The sequence below is a fragment of the Antechinus flavipes genome, chromosome 3 (assembly GCF_016432865.1).
Source record: "Antechinus flavipes isolate AdamAnt ecotype Samford, QLD, Australia chromosome 3, AdamAnt_v2, whole genome shotgun sequence".
Taxonomy (NCBI): Eukaryota; Metazoa; Chordata; class Mammalia; order Dasyuromorphia; family Dasyuridae; genus Antechinus; species Antechinus flavipes.
The window spans coordinates 580,268,144-580,293,983 of record NC_067400.1 but is presented as its reverse complement, the minus strand read 5'-3'; the positions used below and the strand labels follow the sequence as shown (position 1 = coordinate 580,293,983).

Sequence of the window (25,840 nt, the reverse complement as noted above, 5' to 3'; positions counted from 1 at the left end):
GTGTTGCAAAACCCTTAAAGCATTATATCAATGCTAATTTTAGACAGTGATTATTAGTATATAATAGGTACTTAATAAACACCTGTAGATCAAAATGATTGACTGATAGTGACTTAACTGTATCAGGACTGGCCTACTCTTAGAGGTTATGCCAGGTGGTTAGTCTTGTGGACCTCTCTATTGTCTGTTGAGATGGTGATAATAATCGCTCACATTTCCATAGCATTTTAAGCCTTATAAAGCACTTTTCTTGCAACTCTCTAAAGCAGAAGGACACACGAGATTGTCCCCAGTTCATCAACAACATGAGGCTGAGGGATGCTAAGCAATGTGATCACTCCTGAAGTAGGAAGTAACGTAAAACAACAACAACAAAGTCTTTCCACTATACTGTATTTTTACTACTAGGAGGCTGGTAACTTTGCACAGCTCTGCCTCATTCAAATACAATTCACTTGCATGTCATGGCTTTACCTTCCTAATGCTATGGGCCTTTTCAGGAACAAAGGACAAACAACAAGCAAACCCTTTTAAAAACTACAACTACTAATTTTTCAGGGGAAGATAATCAGGGTTAAGTGACTTGCCCAGGGTCACACATCTAATAAGTGTCTAAGGACAAATTTGAACTCAGATCCTTTTGACTCTAGGACTGGTGTTCTATCCACTGCACCTCCTAGCTGCTTCTACTAATAATATTCATTAATGATGTTGATTACTAATAATGAATTGTCATTAATGTCCACTTCTAATTTATGTTCAGTGATGAAAAGTAGTATAACGGAAAGAGTATTCGCTTTAGAATGGAAAGAGTCAAGTTTATAACCTGCCCCTCTCACTTAATTCTCTAGGTGATCTTTATTAAGAGCCAGGAACTGTGTAAAGCATTGGGGAGACAAACATGAAAATAAGCAAGATATCTCTTGCCCTCCAAGAGCTTATACTATAGTGGGGGAAGACAGTATCTAATGGGTGCTAGAAAGAGGAGAAAGGCACCAAGGAATCCTGATTCAGTTGGTGTGGGTATTATGTCAATCTTGACAAAAAGACTGCAACTCCTCTACTGCTACTCAGCAAAAAGTAAATGACTTTGGTTTTGGAAGATCCTGGTTGAGAAGATTTGCATGAACGGATACAGATGGAAGTAAGCAGAACCCAGAGAATGATTTATTTAATAATGACAGCATTGGTAAGAAAATCGTGCTTCCAATCCTGTCTCAGACACTTATTGGCTGCATAATTCTGGGCTTCTCTGGGCCTCTATTGTCTTCATCACATCTGGCATATCTACTTCCCAGGGTGAGGCTTATTTGAATAAGATAAGGAATATAATGTGCTGTGGGAATGTGAAATACTATATAAAGTTCAGTTGTTATTATAATTTCTATTATGGTTAGAGGCAATGTGGGATAGTGGATTGGGCCAATCTCAGGATCTGAAAGACCTGAGTCTCATCTCTGATACAAACTGACCATATGATCCTAAGTAAGTCAATTAACCTCTCATTGTCCCTAAGCAACTCTCCAAGACTAGAAAATAGTCTGATTCAATTAAGAACATTTTCCTAATAGAAAATATGTAAGGCAATTAAAATAGGGATCTGAAGAGAGAGAGAGAGAGAGAGAGAGAGAGAGAGAGAGAGAGAGAGAGAGAGAGAGAGAGAGAGAAAGACCTGAAAACAGAAAACAGCATGGGAAAGAGACTTAGGATAAAATATCAGAGCCTGGAGAGCCCACAGAACATAGGTCAATGAGAACAGGGACTATTTGTACTTGATTTTGTATCTCTAGTATATGACATAGTACCCACCATGTTGTATTTAATCAATATTGAATTAAACATTGTATGTCTACCTTAAAATTCAAAATAATATCAGTGGTCAAGAACCTCAGAGATGTTCTAGTTCAACCTCCTGACTTTATAGAAGAGGAAACTGAAACCCAGAAAGGTTGAAGGCTTCCTTCCATGATATAATCAGTGCCATGGAAGGATTTTGGAGACAATTCCAATGTTCTTCCCATATGACAAAACTTCTGGACAGTTGGTTGTTTCCCAAGGTGTTCCAGGTCACAAAGGGCAGAAACATTCTTTGTACATATTTTCAAAAGCCAGCCATTTCAGAGCACACTTGCAAATTAACATAAGTTTTCTCCACCCTGTTCTCCCTCCAAGCACAGTCCTACATTCTCTTTAGACTGTCCCAATGGAGCAATTGGCTTGGGACTCATCCTTTGCCAAGCCAAAGAAATGAAACCCATAAGGATTTTCTGCAGGTCTAATAATGACTTTATGTCTTCACATCACTGACAGTCTCTACTGGGAAGCCTTCCCTAAATAAGTTAACGAGATGTGGGCTGTCTCTCTATCTTACTCTCCTCCTCCCTCCCCATCCCCATCAAAGGGAAAGATTCCTTTGTCTGTTTGTTTCTATTTCTGTTTTTGTCTCTGTCTCTTTGTCTCTCACTCTCTCTTTCTCTGTTACTGTTTCTTTTTCCTCCAATATTTTCCAGGATGAAAAAGCTGCCTTATCATATAAGACATCTTTCCAAAAGATCTTTGTTTCTGAATTCCTTAAGGGCTGGGATTGTGGTTCATGGCTCTTTATAGCCCCAGAGTGCCTTGCTCTGTGTCACATCATACTCATCAAAGCTTTGGCTGGCTCTTTCAGATCTGAGTGCTCCACCTCCTCTAATTCTGTAACTATGACAAACTGTCCCTTCTCCAAGTTTTATTTTCCTCATCTATAAAATGCAACAATTGGACTAGGTAATATCTCCCTAAAGTCCCTTTCTGTGGCAAAATTCTTGGTTCTTAAGTGTCTTCTAGTTCTGGCACTTGACGATTTAAAGTCCCCTCCAGGTCTAACATCCTGTGTTTTAAAGACCCTTCTGCTGCTACTCTTCTTTCTGTGACCCCAGGTTCTCTTGAACCTCCAGCACAGCTTATAAAGTTTGAGGGCCTCCCTATTGGAATGGGGCTTGCTCTTCCACTCCATCCCTTTCTTCCGATCCAAGGAGGGAATAGTGTTGGGTGTCTTTCCTCCATGAGAGAAGGCAGCTGGGAGAGGTGTGCCCTTTGCCCTTTTCTGCTGTCAAGCTTGCTTGATTTATAGCGGCAGAAACTTGGGGCATCACCGCCCCTTCTCACTCCTCACCCAAATAGCAGGAACATTTCTGTCATTTCTCTTTTCTGGGTGACAGCTTCCTCTCAGCTTGAAACACCCCATTGCCTGAAGCTAAGCTTGTAGGCATCCCTCCCTGGCAGCCCCTGGGAGGAGCAGTTTCTTCTATATTATCTTCCCTCTCCCTGGGCGTTGGCTCCTTTTTTGGATATTGCCTCCACCTTCCTGAGATCCAGCTCAGCCCAAGAATTGACCCGCCTTCGTGGGTAAGCTGACCAGGAGACATCTAGGTGACTGTCCCCAAACTCATCAGTAAACACTGCGTCTGAGTTGCCATTCACAGTGTCGTGTTAAGCATCAGCTTTTCAATGGAATGGCACTATTGCAATTGGAATCTTATCTTAGTTATCTAAGATATCTTAGGATAGAAAGTCAGAAGTAGAAAGGACCTTGGAACACGGAATGTCAAAACTGGAAGGCATTTTAGAACATAGACTTTCAGAGTTCTTGGGACTGGAGTATATAGAATATCTGAGCTTAGAGAGAGATCCTAGAATAACAAATTTTAAAACTAGAAACTTTCACTACCCCAGTTCTAATCTATCTTTCAAAACTTATTCCATGTTTTTACCTTCACATACTCTACATCCCAGCCCAAATGACCTATTTCTTTCTCTCCTACATGACATTCTATTTCCCACCTCCACATCTTTGTAGAGGCTGTGTCCCCAAATGGTTTCCTTTTCACCTCTATCTTTTAAAATCCCTAATGCTATCCAAAGTTCAGCTCAACTGCCATCTACCTACATGGGATCTTTTCTGATTTCTGTGATTATTAATGTTTCTTCCCCCTTACTCTCTGACAACTTTGCATTCATTTTGTATATTATTTTGTATTCACTTATCTGTGTATATATTCATACACATACACATTGCCCCAAAGAGCTAGCTTCTTAAAGGCAGCCCCATGCCTGGCTCAGTAATCAATACAAGCTAGTTGAATCGAATCAAACCATAAATCAGAGAATGTTAGGCCTGTTTCCCCAATTCCAATAATTTCTTACCTTTTCCAATTAGTGGTTCAATGGAGAGAGCACTGGGTCTGGAGAAAGACCTGAGTTCAAATCTGACCTCAGTTACTTACAAGCTATGTGAAGTCACTTGCCCTTTACCACAATTTTTTCATCTATAAAATTAGGATTATAATAACACTTACCTCACAGGATTATTATGAGTATCAAATAAGATATGTGTAAAAAAAATGCTTAGTATAGTGCCTGACACAGTAGGTACTATATTGATGTCAGTTATTATTATTATTATTATTTGATAAAAATTTATTAAGTACTTACTGTTCTTCAGGCCCTGGATTAAACAGTGGGGAGAGAAGGGCAAAGATGAAATTGTCTGCCCAAAGAGATCTTACATTTCTACATTTTTAGATCTGTAGATAAGGAAACTGAGGCTCAGGAGATTAAATTATTTACCCAGGATCACACAAGCCCTGCCAGGCTGCCCTCAGAGAATTTACTAATTGGGCTGTGAATTTCCCACAGGCCCAGGAGTGTGCTGGTCAAAAACTCCCTTTTAAGTTTAATCTACATCATCAATATTTTCTCCATCATTTTCTTAAATTTGGAAATCAACAAAACAATAAGTCAAGTCCTGATTTCTAGCATTTAGTGCTTTCCAAGATATAAATGCTCATGATGAAAATTCAATGCTTTGTCCTTTCTGGCCAGTCAGAGCTGGCTCCAGCACCCTCTTACCCACAACCCCTGTGTACCAGCTTTCAGGATAGACTAAGTGTGACCCTCTTGTTGCCTTCAGTTTCAGGTCTGTCCGGGTAATCAAGAACGACACAGTCAACTTTCAGAAGTTCTCCTACACCAATGAGGACGAGGCCTGGAAGACCTATCTGGAAAACCCTCTGACTGCCGCCACCAAGGCCATGATGAGGGTCAATGGGGACGAAGACAGTGTCGCGGCACTGAGCTTTCTCTACGACTACTACATGGTACGGCAGAGGTGGTTGTCAAGAGTGGGAAATGCCTGAGAAGGGCCCAAGCCACTGCCAACAGTGGCTGCTCCTCTCTTCCATTAGTCTACTCCCAGCTTCCAAGGCCCCTCAAACTGTTTCTTCCCATTACACAGACTAATTTGCCATCTATTCCTCAGTATGCACCTTCAGCCCCAGCCAAGTCTGGTTCTGTAATTTTATTAATGCTGCAAAGAGACATGAGTTCTATCTCTCCAGTGATATGTAAGGCAATCTAGCCAAGCCCTCTCATTCACTCTGACTTTTAACCTATGTTCTCATAAATCATCCACAAAAGGTGCATCCAAGGGGCCTGGAGGCCTCCTTCTAAGTTCTCTTGATGGCACATGAATGTCAATGAATACTTGAACTGTCCATCAGTTCAATTCCCTGTTATTGTCATGTGACTGGTCCATCTTCATTTCAAGGTCCCCAAACACATCAGATTCGTCCCATCACCCCCTTCTTTGCCCCTCCCCTAACTGTATACCAATTATACTCCCAACTCTGACCATCTGGAATGACCTTTTCTATTCTTTTAGGCCTTTGTCAATCCTTCTTGTCTTTCAGGACCTGACTCAACAATACCTTCCCCTTCCCACCTATCTTCTAAACTTTCACCAATAATCTCAGTCTACAGTGATTTTCCTCCTTCCTGACCTCCCAGAACACTTTTATTTGATCACTTGATTATATTTAATTAGACAGCGAGGTGTCATGTAGTACAGAGAGTATTAAACCTAAAGTCAGCAGGACCTGAGTTTAAATCCAGGCTCAGATACTTACTAATTGTGTGTGATTCCAACCAAGTAATTTACTCTCTTCAAATCTCCTCATCTTTGAAATAGGGTAATAATAACCCCTATCTCAGAGAGTTGTTGGTTAAACAATTAACATTTCCTTCTTTCCTTCTTTCCTTCTTTCTTTCTTTCCTGAGGCAATTGGGGTTAAGTGACTTGCCTCACAGCTAGGAAGTGTTAAGTATCTGAGACCAGAGTTGAACTCAGGTCCTCCTGACTTTAAAGCTAGTGCTCTATCCACTGTGCCATCTAACTACCACCCCCACTCAACATTTTTTAACCAACTACATGCCAGGCACTTGGTTGTCATGACATCAAGTGAGACAATGTATATAGAGCAAACCTTATTTTATATATGTTACACTATTATTATATACTTAATGATAGAATATCTTGTATCATTCTTCAAGTAAATTAGGCGCCTTAGTCTTGTTTCTCCAGAAAGAAAATGGAAGCTTCTTAAAAGATGTCATTCATGTTTTATTAATTTCTGTATCTACTACCATACCTACAACCAGAATGGTCACATAGTAGACTGGTTGAATGGATTGATGGATGGACAAATAGTGAGGTAGATGAACAAGAGATGAATGAAGAATGAATGGATGGATAGATGAATGAATGGGAAGATGAATAGATGGAAAGGATAAGTAAATGAATGGGAAGATGAATAGATGGAAAGGATAAGTAAATGAATGGGGGATGGAGGATAGAGCAATGAATAGATGAATAGCTAAATGGATAATTGGATGAATGAGTGGTAGTCACAATTGTAATAATAGCTAACACAAGAATTTGTGTAATTGACTTGATCAGAAATAGACCGAACTTATTCATGCCATTCAGATAACCCAGCTATAGTTATTGGATATGACTCCAAAATGTGTTAGGTAGATAAAACTTTTATGAACTGCTTACTATGTGCCAAGAATTGTGCAAAGTACTGGGATGCAAATAGAAGCAAAAAGATAGTCTCTATTCTCAAGGAGCTTATGTTCTAGTGCGGGAAGATAATTGGTAAAAACAACAAATAAAGATGATTGGGAGGAAGGAAGAATGAGGAAGGTGGTCAGATGTTCTGAGACATCATGGTTTGAAAAGAACACTAGCTAATGGAGAGGGGATTTGTATGAACTCCTGTGATGAGGTTGTGATGAGGGATAGAACAGAAAGTATTCATTCTGAAGATAATTCTCATGTTATAATTAGTATCCCTCCTACAAAAAAAAAGGTGAGATGTGAATTTCACTTTGTCCCCTTCCCACAAAATTAAGTTCCCCAAAGCTCAATAATATCTGTTTTCTTCTTCAGGGCCCAAAAGAGAAAAGGATCCTCTCTTCAAGCACAGTTACACGAAGTGACCTAGGAAAGAGGTGAGAAAAATCAGCTCTCTATCTATCCCCTCTGTCATTCCTCTGTCTTGAATAATAACAACAAAACCTGGAGTTGGACAACCTGTGTCCAAATTCCAGTTCTGTTCCTTATTACCTTGATAGCCTTTGACAAATTACTAACCTATTCTGGCTCTCAGTTTCTTCTTCTGTAAAATGAGGGGGTTGGACTAGATGGTCACTTAGATTTCTCCCAGCTCCCAATCCTATCATTTTTCCATTCCATCCTTCCCTTGTTTTCAATTCTTTCCTAGGAGGTACCAGAAGAAATTTGGTTTGGCTGATGTGCAGAAAGACAATTTAAAAGTCTGGGAGGGAAGGGAACTAACTGTCTTTCATGACTCCTGGGAAATGATGCGATAGACATAGATAATGCCATTTCATGGGGGTGAGTTGGGACCAGTGACTATTTAGAAGGCCTCTTGTAAGAGGTAGCATTCAAGCTGAGCTTTGAAGGGAAGTAGGGATTCTAAAAGGTGGAGGAGAGTTGGGAATATATTTCAGGCTTGGGGAGAAAGGACTTCATTTGCCCCTCCATTTACTCCAAAACATGACCGTTTTGTTACTGCATTTGTCCCTGGGACACTAGTTCTTGACTTCTGTCTCTCTAAGTTTCTGTTCTGGCATTTGGAACCAAAACATGCCTCATTGGCTCCAAGCCAGGGATGTTCAGGGAGAGGTGGTGAGCCCTCTGGCTTCTTGAGGGAGTTCCACTCATTATCAGCCATGTCTTAGAGAGTGCCCTTCTTATACCTTATTTTTTTGTCTTTCTATCCCCAACTCTGGCTAGTCCAGTGCCAGGCATGTGGCAGTAACTTAAGAAATACTTATTAACATATTAATTGATAAATATTTGTTAAATGAATAAATAAGATGCAGCTGAGTGCTTCCAGAAGTCATCTTCCAAGTCAGCAACCAGGTTCTTCCTCCAGGTACCACCATGGAATGGAATATGAAGTAGACTTTCCCCCTCTGGAGAGCCCCACTCATCTCATGAAGTTCTTGACCGAAAACATCTCAGGAACACAAGAGTACCCAGACCTAACCAAGAAGAACAATCTAATGAACTTGGAGGGGACAGGACCAGCCTCAACCAAACCAGCTCTCCTCCCTCCTGGCCCCAGCAAGCTGGAGGACAGCTCTGGAGATGCTACCTATCTGCTTCCTACTGGAGACATATATGATAGCAGTCTCAGTAACCTGTTTGAAACTATCCACGGGCCCCCTCCCCAGCAGCGCTGGCAGCCTGACAGCACTTTTAAGGATGATGGACAGGAGGTAAGCTCAAGTTGGGAAGACAAAAAAAAGATGAAGGATGGAGATAGCATCCCTGTCCCTAAAATGAAACCTTCTGGCTCATGTGATGCTCTGGAAGCATCTCCTGGGAGAGAGATGACTTAATTAGATAAAAATTAAGAAAAAAGGTGTGATTAGAGTATCAAAAACATGCTCCTGCTTTCTTTCTTAAGACTATAAGAGTTAAGTGGAATCAAACTCAGATCTCTGAACCGATTCAGGGTCTTACCACCTCCCCTGGTATTGGACATGGACTTGGAGGCCCTTTTTTTGCCTCAGGCCTTAATTTGTTAAATGATGCAGTCATTTGACACTCCTCATACCTCTGGTGGCTCAGACAATGTGGCCAAAGGGATCCAGGCCATGAAGAAAATCAGTGGTGGAGGTGAGGTTGGAAGGAGATCTTTGGGACCCATAGAAAAATAGCACTGAAGCCAGTCACTGATGGCCTTCCCCTGTGATTGTATCTCCCTCCAGTCATTGCTCTTCCCTGACATATTGAAAAGTCCCTCGGAGCCCCAGTGTCCAGAGGAGTACCCCAGCACCAAGAGGTAACAGAAGCAAGCTTAGCCTTGTGGCTTAGCTACTCATGGGACCCTTGGGTGGAGGGCTGATGGAATGAGAGATATTCATGAACATAAGCAAGACACTCTCCAAATTCCATTAAACATTCCCCCATGGTTGTTACCCAAAACATTCAGGTCTTTCCCCAGTTCTGCCTTTTCCTTGCAATGAGAGAAAATACTAAAAGTGGGGGAAAATATTGAAATGGAGGATGTAAGAACTCAAAGAGCTTAGAATGTCAGAGCTACAAAAGGCCTTAGAATGTCAAAGCTGAGAGGAACCTTAGGGCACAATATGTCAGAGTTGGGACGGCTTTAAAATAAAAAACGTCAGAGCTAAGAAGAGCCTTAGAACATGGAATGTCAGAGCTAGGAGGGACCTTTGAACACAGAGTGTTAGAATATCAAAGCTAGAAGAGATGGGTGTTGGATATACCATGTAGATATGTTTCTCAATTTATTACTTACCAAACTAGAATCTCAAAAGCTAGAATAACTTTCCAAGGTCACATGGTAATTAACTGGCAGAGTTGGGAATAGCTCTCTGATCTCCCACTTCTTAGTTGATAATTCTTTTGAGCATTCCACTCTATGTAAAACTGGGTGATTTGTGCCCTGAGCAGACTCACTCTGGGGCCCACCGTAACCTCTTCAGTCCACTCCCCAGTTGGACCTCTGCTTGGAACCTTCATAGTTCCTGCCCCACCATCCAAGAGCTCTTCTCCCCCACCCCACTAGAGAACACAAGAGGGAATAAGGAATAGATTAAATTGTGGAAGAAACACCAATCTTGTCCAGATCTTTAGATGGATACTGAAATCCTTCTGGCCTAGAGTTTCATAACTCTCTCTTTATTCTCCCCAAAGTGACTTTGAATACACCTTGGGTTCCCCCAAAGCCATCCACATCAAATCTGGGGAGTCACCTATGGCCTATCTCAACAAGGGACAATTCTACCCAGTTACTCTGAGGACTCCAGGAGGAGGCAGATGCCTACACTTGTCTTCCAACAAGGTGAAGGTCAGTATCATGTGGGTATCATGGGAATGGGAAATAACTCTGCCAGATACACAGAAATGATTAGTTAAGATGGGACTAACCAGGGCAGCTATGGTAAGGTTGGAATTTGCCTCTCAATGTAGACTCAGGATGTAAAGGAATGTCTGGTCAGGTAGAATTTGGATTGGATGCCTCTTTCAACTCAGAATTTCTATGATTCTACAAGTTGTCTAAATGCAAAAGTGGAAACTGAGGCTCCCTTATCACCCTCTTTAGACTTATTCATGGGTTTGCATGTCTTTTGACCTAAGCAGGTCTAAACAAAGAACGCTAGAATAAACCACCAAATCCCAGTAACATTGACCTTTTGGCTTCTGCCTATTGGTGGCTGGTGAGGGAACTCAAGGATAGGACAGGGTGTTTGAGGCCTGGCCCCCCAGCACTGATAAGGGCTACTTTGCAGAGCATGATCATGGTGGTGTTTGACAACGAGAAGATCCCCATGGAACAGCTGAGGTTCTGGAAGCATTGGCACTCGCGCCAGCCCACAGCAAAGCAACGGGTCATTGATGTAGGTGAGTAATGAACTCTTCCCCACATATAAACAGCACAGCAGAGACATCCTGGCCTGTTCCATTCATATCCTAATATTCTATGGTCTAGTTCTAAATTTTCCAAATCTGCTATATGATGACTAATGGTAACCAGTTGATTCTTGATCTTTAAGGCCACATATCTGACAAAGGCAAACTTACCGCCTAAACTAATACTCTTTTCACAAAACTATATGTTCTGGGTATGGAGAGAAAGAAACCAAAGTAGATAGTCTCTTGTCTCCAGCTGCAATCCCAGACCTTGATTCACAAACCCTTTTTCAGATAAAGCTTTCTGCATTTGGGTCATCATTTGCCACATCTTAATTTTTTTTGACAAAGAGGTTCAGATTTTAGCAGGGATTGTTTCCCAGTGAGCTTCTCTCCCCATTGGATCTCAAATGGCTCTGTTTATTTCAAAGCATCACAAAAAAGAGGGTAGCAGCTTCTAGTCATCAGACAGGGAGAGGAAAACTTTCTGGGACACTTCATGACCTGGGGAGGGGAGCCAGATTGAGGGGCTCACAGCCAGATCTGCTTTGGGTCAGATGAAGAGAGCTCAGGGGAAAGTAAAAAGTCATTGTCAGAGAGGAGGTAACAGTGATCACAGAAAACCAGAGGGAAATGACAGCAGAGCAAAATCACAGAGATGATTTTGGTTTCAGCTAGAATTGATATTTAGGGTCATAGGATATAAAAGTAGAAAAGACTTTAGTGTATAAACTATTAGAGATGAGAAGACCCTTAGAATATTGAATGTCAAGGCTGCGAGGGGCCTTAAAACACAGGATGTCAGAGCTGGGAGGGCCCTGACAACACAGAATATTAAAACTTATAATATTGGATGTTAGACTAAGGAAAAGCATGAGATTTGGAGTTTAAAATTTTACCTTCAAATTTTATTTCTGCTTCTCCAAACCTTAAGTTTTATTCACTTAGTCTCCCTGGGCGTCAGTTCCTTCATGTACTTCATTTGCATCCATCCAAGGAAGAAGTTAGACTAGGTGACTTCCAAGAACCTTCCCAGCTTTGCCATTTTGCTTTGTTTCTTGGGTTGCCAAGGACAAAAGAAACCGTTGTTAAATGTCTTGCCTCCTAGGCATATGCCCATCTCTATTGAGCTAGTTGGTCCTCAGGAAATAGATTGTTCCTAGGGCCGAGACTATGCCAAAGGAACTATAAGCTCCAACAGGTTCTACCAGACCTAGAAAATCTGACAAATGTTTGTGCTGTATGCTTAGCAGAATTGTATTAAGGGTCAAATTAGATGACTGATTTAAGTATTTTGGCATGAGTTATTATTTCAGATGTAGTCAGCTCCCATGTTGGAAGAAAAATTACCCTCTATGATCTCAAGGAGCTTAAATTCTAATTCTAGGAGATATTAGAATCTCTGAAAAGGACACTGGATTTGACATCAGAGGGACTTTATTTCAAATCCCAGGTCAGCCAATCATTCATTACCTGTGTGACTTGGAATTAGTCATTTCATCTCTCTGTGCCTCAGTTTCCCTATCTGCTAAATGGAGAGATTAGTCTAAAGTTTCTTCTAGGTCTAAATCTAGGATCTTCTGAATTCACAATAATTTATATAGTATTTACCATAATAACAATAACTGACATCTATACAGGAATTTAAATTCACAAAATATGTTTTCATCACATTTTAGACTTAGAAAAGTTAGAAAAATAATATTACCCCCATCAGGAAACTGAAGCTCAAGTCATGCATTTTGCCTACAATCATCTATCTAGTGTCATAAGCAAGATTGGAACTTTTGTCTTCTGTGTTCCAAGTCTATTCCATTCACTCATTTCATCAAGGACTTACAGGTCACGTTAGAGAACCTCATTTTAAAGAGGAAGGGACTGGCCATCCCTGAGTCCATATCATCCATCCATATCTCCAGACCCCTGGCCCATTTTTCTTCCCACTACACCAAGTTATATTCTCACTCAAGGTGAGATGCTACTCCTTCTCAATGCTTTGCTGTAATTCCAGGAAGGAAGGAAAACATAAGAAAAGGGGACTCCTTTTCTACTCTGTTTCTAGACACAGACACAGACATACACACACACACACACACACACACACACACACACACACAAAATCCCAAAGATGGATAAGTGAAAAATAGCTTCTCCTTACAAAATAGTTGGGGTGTTAGGTTCTAGTGGGGTACTTTGGGCTAATCAGTTCTCCTGTCTCGGCTTTAGTTTACCCATATATATCACTAGTTCTCAAAATATGGTTCAGAGAATCCTGGGAGTTTCTGAAACCCTTTCAGAGAGTTTACAAATTCAAAATTGGTTTTTATTTCTAATGTGGCAAATATCTGTAGACATAGTCCATATAAACAAAAACTCTTTGAGCAGATCTCAATAATTTTTAATAGTATAAAAAACAGTAAGAACAAAAGTTTGAGAACCACTGATCTTTATCAACATGTTTAGTAAGCAAGATTACCTCAAAAACCTAGAGATGGTCCTTAGATAAAAGGGGCTGGGAACAAGGCCATGGATATGGCCCAGTTTCTGAAGGCTTCACCCCATGACTCATTCCTAACCTGGCTGCATCTCTTTTTCAGCGGATTGCAAAGAAAACTTCAATACTGTCCAACATATTGAGGAAGTGGCTTATAATGCCCTGTCTTTTGTGTGGAATGTGAATGAAGAAGCCAAGGTCAGTACACAGAGAGGATTGAAGAATGGTGAATAGAGGGCCATAGAATATTGTCACTGGAAAGTCATGGTTGGTCATTATCAAACATGGAATGAATATAGAATATAGAATTTTAGAATATAGAATGCTGCGGCAGCTAGGTCATGCAGTGGATAGAGCACCAATCCTGAAGTCAGGAAGACCTGAGTTCAAATGTGACCTCAGACACATTTTCTAGGGCAAGTCACTTAATCCCAACTGCCTCAGCAAAAACAAAAACAAAATATATATAAAATGCTAAGATATAAAATGTTAGAACATAGACTGTACTCTCTTTAGAATATAAATGTTAGAAGGAATCTTAGAACCTAGAATGTCAAAGCTAAAAGGATTTCCAAAACATTAGAGTATGAGACAGAAGAGACTTCAGAAACCAGCTAATCCAGTCTCTTCATTTTATGGAGATCCAGAACACCAAGGGCTAGGTGGGAGGAATAATCTGGTTTACATGGCTACTTGGATGCAAATCTTCTATGGGTTATTGTTTGGAAGAGATGTTTAAACTCAGGGAGAATTTCTTGGATTTGCCCTAATTAAATTTCAGTTCTCATTGTATCCTCTTCACCTTCCTTCTATTCTTTTTCAAGAACCAACTGATAGATTTCCTTCTTAAACCCAAATCACTTTGATAGTTCAATAATAATAGGTCTTAAGTCTCATTGATCATTCTTTGGGCTCTGATAGGCTCACAGTCAATGTAAATAGCCATCATTTCTGTATTGGGCAGAAACCACCAAACTTCCCCTCCCAGATTGATTTTTTTTTTTAAATCAGGTAAAAGAGGTCATTCTTTGCCTCATTTCTTACCTAGACTTATTCACTGAATGTCTGTTGCTGATTCTCAGCTGTTGCTGAATCTCAGACAAGCTGAGGCCTGGGAAAGATCTTAACTTAAAGGGCCAAGGTCTTCCATTGTATCCAGGGTCATCTCCTGTACCCTGATCTATATCTGGCCACTGGACCCAGATGGTTCCACAGGAGAAAATGAAGCTGGTGATTGACTCATTTAAATCCAGTTCCCTTGCATGTCACGGAAATCACGTCCATGATGTCATGATCCTCTTTGAGGATGAAAAACAAACAACAACAACAAAAAGAAGCAGCTGACTGCCTAAATTTGTGACACAGTTACACACATTTTTTTATAATAATTGACATGATTTTTGTTTTTAGGCCACATTAGAGAAAGCAGAAGGTGACTGCTTTCTATTTTGGGAAGGTTTTCAAGTAACAGAGATTATAAGATTGTGTTTTGTTCCGAGATGAGAATCTCCACCCTCTAGTCCCAGACCTGGGGGAGATAAAATGCAAAAAGTACCAGACTTTGAAGACCAGTGTATCATGGCAATTAGAATGAGAAGGACCCTTTCAGGCTTCCATTTCATAGATTAGTAAACATCTTACAGAGAACAAAAGTGATTTAGCCATAGTCATTTGGCGAGTAGCAGAATTGGGATTTGAATTTGTACCATGTTGCCTCTGAAGTTCTAATACTAACGGCTCTGTCACTTAAGAATGACTATGTGCAAGCTCATTCTACTTTCTGGAATGAGTTATGAAGAATTGCTAAATAACTTTGAAATGCTATAGAAATTATTAAATGAGATGATTAATGAGGAGACTGGAGGAAAGGTGGAGAGGAGGGCTTTGCGGAGGAATGGGATGATTCTTGTTTACATAAATGGCCATGTGGGGAGTGTCAGGAAGCCCTCCTTCGCCTCCCCTCCCCTTCCCTCCCTTTCCAGATGTAGAACAGCCCACAGCTGTCTTGGCTCTTGGCTCCCAGTAGGGTGGAAGAGATTGAAGGGAAGGTGGGTTTCAGTTGGGATTTTCTCACAGACCTCAGAAGGCCCTGAGGGGACTTGGGCCTTTTACAAGCCAGAGATTTTAACATACATCTTTTAGTCCTGAACTGTCTGAGGGGAAAGTATGCTTGGCATGTTGACCCCCAAGGCCGCCATCAAGAGAATAGCTACCTGAGACAAGAGGCACCCGGTGGCCTGAGGTGACCAAGGGGATTGAGAGAAAACAGCAGGTGGTGGGGGGATGCACCAGACAGCAGAGAGAGGGCCTGAAACAGACGCCAGGAGCTGCTTGGGAAGCAAGAGTGGGGAGGATCAACAGCCCCTCTGTTTGAGGGACCTGTCATTGGTTATCACAACTACTATTTTAAGAAGAGGTGATCTGGATTTATGATGTCACTGGTGTGGGAAAATCTCTTCCTCTAATGCAAATCAGCAAATCATGTGTTATTCATAATCATAGACGTGGTTTTGAGAGATTAGTTGATTTGTCCAGGATCAAGCAACTAGTATATGTAGAAGAAAGACAGGAATTCCTGACTCTCGCTGCCTATCCACTACATCACACGGCCTTATTACTATTCTTTAATAATAAAAATAATAATAGAAAGTGTAACAAGGCAAATTGGAGAGAAAGCTGACTTACTTCAAAGACCATTCAGTGCTCAATTCCTCTCATTTTTATAGATCGGTAAACTGAGACTCAGAGACTGGACTAAAAATACCTGCATGACCTATCTCTTAGGATGGGTGTGAGCAAAGTGCTTTGTCAGCCTTAAATATCAAGTGTTATTTTGATTTCTCTTCTGCTCTGGAGAATTGTTGAGTTGTGTTGGAGGATGTAGGATGTTTGAGCTAGGAGGGATTTCAGAGGTCATCTGCTGAAGAGAATTCTGAAGCTGAAGGAGAAAGTCTTGTCCAAGTTCACACATTGAATTAGTGACAGGTTCTGAACATGATCCAGGTCTCCCGACTCACAGTCCAGGCCTTTCCCCATAATTTTATGCTGTTTCCAATGGCAATCCTTTTAGAAACTGTAGAATACCTGATCCCCTGGACCCCTAGAACCAGCCTTGACGTCAAGGGCAAACCCTAAAACTCCTTAACTTTGGAAAGACCACTCATCTTGCTACTTTTTTCCTCTTTCCCTCAGGTGTTCATTGGAGTCAACTGCTTGAGCACGGACTTCTCCACCCAGAAGGGGGTAAAAGGCGTTCCACTAAATCTCCAGATAGACACCTATGACTGTGGTACAGGGACAGACCGACTGGTGCACCGAGCTGTCTGCCAGATCAAGATATTCTGTGATAAGGTAATGGAGGCTCAGAATGGGCTGGGAATTGTTATCTCTCTCTCATTCCCTGTGATCCTCTTTATAGCTATGGAAATCAGAATGTTCCCTCCCAGACTTTCCAGCCTCTGTCTTACCCAGAGAGAGAAACTTAGGTTGGATCTGGGAAGGATTTTTACATTATACAAACTTAATTCCTTAAGGAACCTGATAACATAATGTCAGAACTGGAAAAGTCCTTAGAACCTAGAATGTCAAATCAGGAAGGGGGCCTTAGAATAATGGATGTCAGAATTGGAAAGGCCTTAGAAAATAGAATGTCAGGAAGGCCTTAGAAAACAATGTCAGAACTTGGAGGGCTCTTAGAACCCAGAAGGTCAGAGCTGGGAGGGTCCTTAGAATAGTGAATGTCAGAGCTGGGAGGGCCCTTAGAACCCAGGAGGTCAGAGCTGGGAGGGCCTTAGAACAAAGAATGTCAGACTGGAGGATCCTTGGAGCACAGGAAGTTGGAACTAGAAAAGAATCTTACAGACCACCTAGTCTCAAACCCCTCCCCTCTTTTTTTATGATAGGCCAGAGAGAAGTGACTTGTCCAATTACCCAATTATTAATACATGACAGCATCTGGAACCAAGGTCTTCAAATTTCCAATCTATCAGTCTCTCTGCTACATTATAGTGTTGTTTCTGTGTGTGTGTGTGTGTGTGTGTGTGTGTGTGTGTGTGTGTGTGTGTACATATACATCCTGTCTCCCCTCTTGGCCAGGCCTTAGGCTTGCATCCCACCTCTAGCCTTTAGTGCAGTCTGCTGGCATGTCAGCTCTCCACAAGTCCTCCCTGACCCTCTGTCATCCTTTGAGAAGTGTCCCTCTCCTGCCCTTCAGCGTCCCCGTCAGAGGTTTGCCTTAGGGGACGCAGCATTCCCCCTTAGCCGTCCTGCCCTGAGAGCTGCCCCAGGAGGCGGGGCCCTAAGAGCTGCCCCAGAAGGAGGGGCATCTGGGGATTTCAGCTGAGGAAGTCACCCTGGGGCTCCGGCCCTATCCCAAGACCGGGGCTGGGGCTGAGCTGTCATTTCCTGGTCTTGCTCCGTAAAGAAAACATGACATGGTGGTTTACACATATTGTAAGATGCAAAACAGCAGTTATGAAAGCAAACAGCCCTTTGCCCCGGGTGATTTGGTGACTTTGATTTCCCCACACAGGGCGCAGAGAGGAAAATGCGAGATGATGAACGCAAACAATTTCGGAGGAAAGCCAAGTGCCCAGACTCCAGCAACAATGGTCAGTATTCTGCCTGGGGGCAGAACAGCTGGTACCTTTTCTCCAGATACAATAGGGGGTGGGAGTTCACAGATTGCCTTTGGGGGGACAGGGAGGGTCAGGACAGGAGATGGGAGCCTGGATAGGAACAGTGACTTCTGGACTTAGTGAGAGCCTCCATGTCCCCAGTAGAATCTCCCAGGGTGGAGTGTGTAAAATCATGGAACCATAAATTGTTAAAAACTGACGACATAGTAGATTAAAAGGTTAGTATGAATAATATTGGGCAGCTAGGTGGTACTGTGGATGGAGTGCCAGCTGGTGAGTCAAAAAGACCTGAGTTCAAATTCAATCTCAGATACCTATTATTTGTATGACCTTGAACAAGTCACTTAACCCTGTCTGCCTCAGTTTCCTCCTCTGTCAGATGAACTGGAGAAGAAAATGTCAAGGCACAAGAGTATTTTTTGCTAAGAAAACCCCAAATGGGTCACAGAGAATTGGATGTAACTGAACAGCAACAACATTAACTAGTATCAGTGCTAGAAAGAGCCTTAGAACATTAAATAGCTTGTGGATGGAGCTGGTAAGGTCTTTAGAATATTACAGGTTAGAATAGAAAAAAAAAATTAGAGCTTGAAGGAGCCTTAGAACATAGAATATTAGCATATGAAATGGAGCTGAAAGGATTTTTAAAATATAGAATATATTAGCTTTTCACATTTTAAGGACTAACTCTGATATCCCACATGCTAACGTGTTAAATGTTAGAACTATAAGGGGTTTTGGTACATAGAATATTAAAGCTAAAAAGGACTTCAGAACACAGAATGTAAGACTTGAAAGGGAATTCAGAACACAGAAAGTCAGAAATGGGAAGGGTCTTAGAACTAGAATATGAAATCTGGAACCTCCATCTACTCTCCCTCATTTGACAAAAAAGGAAACTGAGACCCAGTAAAGAGAAATTACTTATCCATACAATGAACTAGTTCATTGGAGAGCTTGAGTTCAAAGTGAGCGGACAGGGTTCAGGACTCTCTCTGCTGACTGCTGGAGCCAACTTCTCAGGTACGAATGGGTTTCTTCCCAATAGGGCTTAAGGGCTGCCTACTGTCCAGTTTCCGAGGCAATGAGACCACCTACCTCCGACCAGAGTCTGACCTAGAGAGCCAGCCTGTTCTCTTCATCCCCAACATCCACTTCTCCAACTTGCAAAGGAATGGCGTGGTAAGCATCAGGGAGTGGGTCCAAATAACTCAAGCCTGAGGCTTGGAACCAGAAAGACACATCAGCCTCAGATACTAGCTGTGTGACCCTGGACAAGTCACTTACCCTGTTTGCCTCAGTTTCTTCATCTATAAAATGAACTGGAGAAGGAAATGGCAAATACGCCAGTATCTTTGCCAAGAAAATCCCACATGGGACCACGAAGAGTCCCACACAACTGCAAAATGACTCAGCAACAACAAATGGGAATAATAATGTAACGCATATATGTAAAGTGCTTTGTGAGGTTGAAGCTGTTATTAATATTTGTTCATTCCCCATTTTCTTCTTTATTACATTCCCTGCCTGGAAGCACTTAAGGGAGCCAGTGATGAAAGTTAGAATAAACTCCTCACTCCCTTTGTGTACAGAGGCAAGGTTCAGATGAGCACGCAAGCAGGAGTCAGTTAGAAGCTGGTCGGGACGGGGAATAACGATTTCGGTGTGGAGAAGCCGGGTTAGAGAGGCGTCCACGGAGACGTGCCATATGGGACGTCAGGGGGATGACACAATCAGCCTCCCTGAGGCCGCAGCCGCAGCGTGTGGTGACACGTTGGCAAGGGCCCAGGAGGCTCCTGACTCAGCCCTCTCAGGGAGGTTATGGGTTCAGACAGCTCCATATGGTAACTTACAACATATGTTTGTGAAATGTCTGGCCAAGTTTAAGGTGTAGAGTCTGTAGCCAGATTCAGGGGATGGTCTTTTAAGGGCAAACTGAAGTTATTGATCCTCACAGGTCTCAAAACTATGACTGTACCTTCTCACGAGCACAGGGTGGGGGGGTTGTGGGATGGCGCCGAGGGGAGCACAGCAAGATTTCAGAGAGAGAAGATCTGAGGGCTTTAGTGGACCACAAAGCCAACGTGAGTCAATGATGAGACAACATTCAGCTACATTATGATGAATAATAATAGCATTGTAAGGTTTGTAGAGCACTTTACACATATTCTCTCATTCGATTATCGCAACAGATTGCTATCTGCATTTTATAGATGAGGAAACTGAGGCTGACCATACAGCCACTAAGTGTCCGACCTCAGACCTCCCTGACTGCCTCCGGCTTCAGAGGAAAGATGTCTGCTGCCTTCTGTGGCAATCGGGTTCCTCCTCTGGCTTACTAGGTTCCCTTCCAGGAATCACCTTTTAGGATGGACACTGAGCCACGAGCTTGTTCAGGGGAGAATATCCAGGAAAGTGAAGGGTCCAAGGTCAGACCCTATGAGAACTGATCAAAGGAACTAGGAGGGATTTGCCTGCAGGAGAGAAGATGGTTTGGGAGCAAGGATGATAGTTGTCTTGAAGCATTTAAAATCCTGTTTCAAGACAGAAATAGTTACAGAGAGAAAGGATGGAGGTTTCATGTGAACCCAAAGTAGGATACATTGCTTCGGGAGGGGATGGCTTTCTCCCTGTGGGAGGTCTCTCTCGCAGACAATATTCTAGAGCAGTGAGTGTCTAAGTCTTAGGGAGCTGCCTGAGGCTGGTTATGTATCTAGCAAATGTCAGAGGCAGGACAGAATCCCAACTCCAAGCCAGCGTTCTGACCATTATATCTGGCTGCCCAAGTAGAACTACTTCACTGATCAAATATATCAAAATAATTGATTTCCTTTGTCATTTTATATATTTAAATATACAGAAATATATGAAATTTATAAATATAAATATATAAATCACTGACGTGATGGAATACATCTTTCTTTTTGCATTTTAGACTGGTTCTCCTACCATCCACAACAGCACAAGCAGGTATGAAGAATCCTGTTCCTATTATTTATCTTCCCTCTGTCCCCTTCCTCCCAGCCTGCTCCCCCTTCTGGAGTTACCTCCTGCTCCCAGCTCCCCCTACACAGGCCCATTTACAAGCCAGTGCCTCCTGGAGGTCATGCTTCTCAAAGTCAGGATTTGAGCATAAGATCAGCAATGATACTAGTAATCCTACTACTACTAATTCTCCATGAATGTAAGAAATGAAAGGGCATTTACTGAGCACCTACTGTGTGCCAGATGTGTATGCTAAGCACTGGGATACAAAGAAAGGCAGTCCCTGCTCTCTCTCCTGATGCCTTTTTGTGGTACGGAGGCGACCCCAAGATTCTGGAACACTATACCAGTCCTAGCGGAGTTCACCGAGCTGGAAAGGCTTGGAGAACCACACCAGAAATGTGCTTTTTAATCTGCCATTCAGGGCCCAGCCTCCATAATTGCATAGGAGTTCATCATTTGACACTTGGCCAGCAGAGGATGATTTTTTTTTCTTTGCCACACTAAGTGCCAATCACCATTGGTAGAGGGAATAGCCACGGTGATGAAATAGACAAAATACTGATCATCGTCATAACAATGACAGATGTGCATGTATTAAGCACCTACTGTGAGCAGCCATAGTCCTACGTCACTTTAAGGCTGACCATCCTTTTGCTGGAAACAGCCCCATAAGGAAGGCCCAGTGGCTGGAGGGCGTGGACCTCAACCACAGAGCTAGGGACCAGCTTTTCCTTTCTCATTGAAACTCCCCCAGTTTTTATTGGACTCATTTTATGTGAAAACTCAGCTAATCTCTGGCGAGACAACCTCTTGTAAAAACAAACAAAATAGCAAGGCTCAGAGATGGCCTGGCAGATGGGGAGATTGGCTGGCGGCTTTGTGAGACAACTTGGTGCTGGGGAGGGAATGGGATCATTCCATTCCTTCTGAGTGCTTTTATACACAAAAGCTGTCATTCATTCATTCCCTCCTTCATTCCTTCATTGGAGAAAGATTTATTTAGGACTACGTGCAAGATAAAATGTTTTTGAATAAATGAAAACATAGCTGCAGAATACTGTGCTGATTTAATAAGAACTGATCCATCCCTGTCCTTGTGGCACTTATATTCTAGGAGGCAGGAAACATACATGAGTAATTACAATATGCCCTCAATGACATGGATTTGTCAGATAATGGTATCCAGAACCACTCCTGGGACCTTTTTCCTCTACTGACTGTTTCTTTGAGAGATATAAAATCTCTACCAGGGGTTTTTAGCCTAGTATCTGTGAGTTGATTTTAATATTTTCAATAGCAACATATCAAAATAATTAATTTCCTTTGTAATTTTACATATTTAAATATACAGAAATATAGGAAATTTATAGATGTAAATATATAAATTAAATATAATATATTTAAATATCTGGTTCTGAAAAAGGATGACCATAAAAGATATAATACAAAGCAAATGTTAAGTCCTTATCTATACTTACTTCCAACCTCCCAAGTCACATTCAGGGATTTCTAAGTTCTCTAGTAGAGCCCCTCCCCCCCCCTCAGAACACTGCCTTTTGAATCTAGGTTCATTGGCACTATCTGGAGGGACCCCGACTTTCTGAGCTATATGTCAACACAGGGCAAGACCGCCCCTGCTCTTTGTCCAGTCTATCAGAAATACACCCATGAGATAGCTTCTAAGGCTGCCTGATTCTCTCTCTTTGTTGTGCTCCTGACCTGGAACTCCCTACCATTCTGTCCCCTCAGGCTGCCTTTTAAACGAACCTGTTCACCCTTCTCTGATGACTTTGACCTTCTGCCTCCCAAGCAAGCCAAGGAAGATGATCTCCAGAGAGGTAAGGGCGCCTCCCATCCCCACGCTACATCTGGAAGAAATCTCTGAGATCCCTGAGTCTAGTCCCCTCATTTTATAGAGGAGAAAACTAAAACACCCAGAGAGATATTTGTCTAGGGCAGGTTCTTTGACTCCAATCCCCATGTTCTTTCATACACATCATGTTGATCTATACCCCATGCTCTAAGAAAATCAGAATGGGACAGCCCCTGGTACCCCAGGAGGTACTAATATCTGATATGAAGGATGAATAATAATACAGATATTCAATTATGCAGCTCTTCAGAGCTTACAAAATGTCTTATGAACGTGAATGCATTTGAGAAAGATAGAACAAATTATGCTATTCCCATTTTAGAGATGGAGAAACTGAGGTTCAGAGAGAGATCAAGTAATTTGCCATAGTTATACCATTAGTAAATGACAAACTCAATCTTAAATACAGCTCTTCTAACTCTAAGACATATAGATATATAGGTATACATACATACGTGTGCATGCATGTATGTGTATGTGTATTGTGTGTGTATGTGTGTGTGTGTGTGTGTGTGTGAATACCTTTTAGTCTTCCAAGCCATGTGTCATGTCCCTGGCCGTGGGGGCAATTCTATCTCCAATGGGTAAACATTTTGGGGGGCTTGGACAGACACTGAGAGTTATGCTTGCTTCTCTTCATTCTGGGCCTTTTAGAAAGTTTCAGAGGTGGGGCAGCTAGTTGGTATATAGGGCAGGGTTGGATTGAGCACCAGCCCTGAAGTCAGGAGGACCTGAATTCAAATTTGACTTCAGACACTTAACACTTCCTAGCTGTGTGATCCTGAACAAGTCATTTAACCCCAATTGCCTCGGGGAAAAAAGTTTTGGAGGCTCAAGATTTCATGGTATAAGGGGGAAAGTATTAGATTTGGGATCAGAAGATGGATTCAGATCCCAATTTTACCCCTTGTCACTGATGTGCCTCTGGGTAGGTTGATTAATTTCTCTGAGTCATGATTCTCATCGCATAAAATAAAGGAACTAGAGGGATCTCAATAAGCTATAAGATCTCTTCTGGTCCTAAATCCACTAATTCTATGATCGATCCCCATGTCTGAAATTATATTGACTTCATTCTTCCCTCTCATGTAAACTAAAGCTGTTTCTGGTTTTTTGCAGTCTTGTTATATGTCCGGAGGGAGACAGAGGAAGTGTTTGATGCTCTCATGCTGAAGACCCCAGACCTCAAAGGGTTAAGGAATGCGGTAAGAACTATTCAAGTTTTCAGTTTACTTGGGGAGGATGGGGGAAGTGAGAAGAGATGGTCCCTAGGGAGCTTGGATAATCATAGAAGGATACAGGTATTTCCTATCCCAATCTGCTCTTCTGTCCCAGATGATTAAATGAGATCTGGCTATGTTCTTCTTCTTCTGTTAGTCTTCAAATCTTGGGGTTAGAAGGCACTTTAGAGAATGAAGTGTTAGTACTAGATATGATCTGGAAACATCTAGAACTGGAAGGATGATCAGACTATAGAAGAGATCCTGGGGTCATAAATTCAGGACTGGAAGAGATAACGAGAAGCCATCAAGTCCAAGCCTCTCACCTTATAGGTGAGGAAATTAAGGCAAAGCGAGGTCAAATGATTAGCTCAGGGTTACAAAGAGAGTGCTAGAGTTGGAAGAACCTTAGAACACAGAATGTCAGAGATAGGAGGGATCTTAGAACAGAGAATATCAGAGAAGGGAGGGCTTTAGAACCCAGAATTTCAGAGCTGGGAAAGTTCTTGGAACACAATTCAAAGCTAGGAAAACCTTTAGAACACAGAATGTCTCCAAGCTGGGAGGAGCTTAGAACACAGAATGTCAGCTAGGAGGGTTCTTAGAACATAGAATATCACAGCTGGGAGAGACCTCAAAAACCATCTAGTTCACTGTCTCAATCAGGAACCCCCATTATCCCATTCTTGATATGTTTTTACCCAGCTTCTTATGAATCTCTCTTAACGAAGAGAGCTAGCTACTTCCAAAAGCAGCTGTATTATATTGTTGGGCAATTCTACGTGATAGAAAGTTCTTATTTCCATAAATGTACCTTCCACCTGCTCCTGCATCAGCTCTCTAGGGCCAAGGAACTTAAGCCAATCCATCTTTCACAGGACAGCTCTTCAAGATATTTGATAAAAAATTTACTTGCCTTTCAGCCTAACTCCACTGTTTCCCTTCCTCCAGGCTGAACATTCACCAACTGTATTCCAAACACATTTCTCAAGTTAGGTATGAGGCACTGGCCTGGATTCTAGACATGGTCCTTTCTTTTGTCCAATGCTGAGATGGTGTGCTTGTTAAGGACCCCCCAATACTGATTACTTTCACTAGATGTAGACCACCTTGTGAGGTTCCTTCCTAAAATGAGGCACCCACACCTGAGCAAGACATTTCAGTTGGACTCAGCCTGAGGCCCTCCCTCCTCATGAGCACTGCTCAGACCATGCCTGTGGTGTCCGGCCTTTCCTTTTAGACACCTTGATCCCATCAATAAAGCCTGGAAACTACATTTGCTCCCCCCGCCCCCATTGGTGTCTCACATACATTATTGACTCAGGTTGAGCCAGCAACCCACTAAAATCCCAAAAGGTTTTCATATTTTCGACTATAATGAAAAAAGCCAACATCTTTCTGATCCTATCTAGGGTCCATTAAGGTGAAACCTGAAGCCCCAGCTTTTCTGTGGCTCTCCCTGTTCCAGGGGGATTTGGGGAGCTGGGTTGCGGGAGGGACATATGAGGCATATTTCTGTGATGGTTATCTTCCTGGCTGCTATAACACTGGCTCCTCAGGAAAAGCACACGCCGTAAATTCTCCATAATCTGATGGCTGTTTTATGATGGGCCAATGCCTTTGTTAGCCTTGCAAACCTGTTTCTCTGTGAGCTTTAACAGAAATGAAACCAAGTGGTTTTGAATAGACTGAGATGGAGCCATCTGCGGGGGTTGTTCCCAGGGCTCAGCATGAGGAAGGACTTCCTAAACTGGGCTCTCTGACAATGAGACGGGCTGCCTCAGGAGATAGAGTTCCCTAACCTGGAAGTGTTCAAACCGAGGCTGGGTGACCACT

At 42.2% G+C, this 25,840-nt stretch overlaps 1 protein-coding gene across 1 annotated transcript in view; it reads left to right on the top strand.

The window, feature by feature from the left end:
* The first annotated feature begins 4,958 nt into the window (after positions 1–4,958).
* GRHL3 (grainyhead like transcription factor 3) overlaps positions 4,959–25,840 on the top strand; it is a 31,215-nt gene continuing 10,333 nt past the window's right edge. The window contains exons 1-13 of the mRNA XM_051988227.1: positions 4,959–5,138; positions 7,271–7,332; positions 8,283–8,628; positions 9,124–9,197; positions 10,076–10,229; positions 10,672–10,783; positions 13,390–13,484; positions 16,479–16,637; positions 17,818–17,896; positions 18,972–19,105; positions 20,859–20,893; positions 22,661–22,749; positions 23,904–23,989. Of these exons, the coding sequence (XP_051844187.1) occupies positions 5,073–5,138; positions 7,271–7,332; positions 8,283–8,628; positions 9,124–9,197; positions 10,076–10,229; positions 10,672–10,783; positions 13,390–13,484; positions 16,479–16,637; positions 17,818–17,896; positions 18,972–19,105; positions 20,859–20,893; positions 22,661–22,749; positions 23,904–23,989 (1,491 nt within the window). The 5' untranslated portion in view covers positions 4,959–5,072. The remainder of the gene's footprint in view (positions 5,139–7,270; positions 7,333–8,282; positions 8,629–9,123; positions 9,198–10,075; positions 10,230–10,671; positions 10,784–13,389; positions 13,485–16,478; positions 16,638–17,817; positions 17,897–18,971; positions 19,106–20,858; positions 20,894–22,660; positions 22,750–23,903; positions 23,990–25,840) is intronic.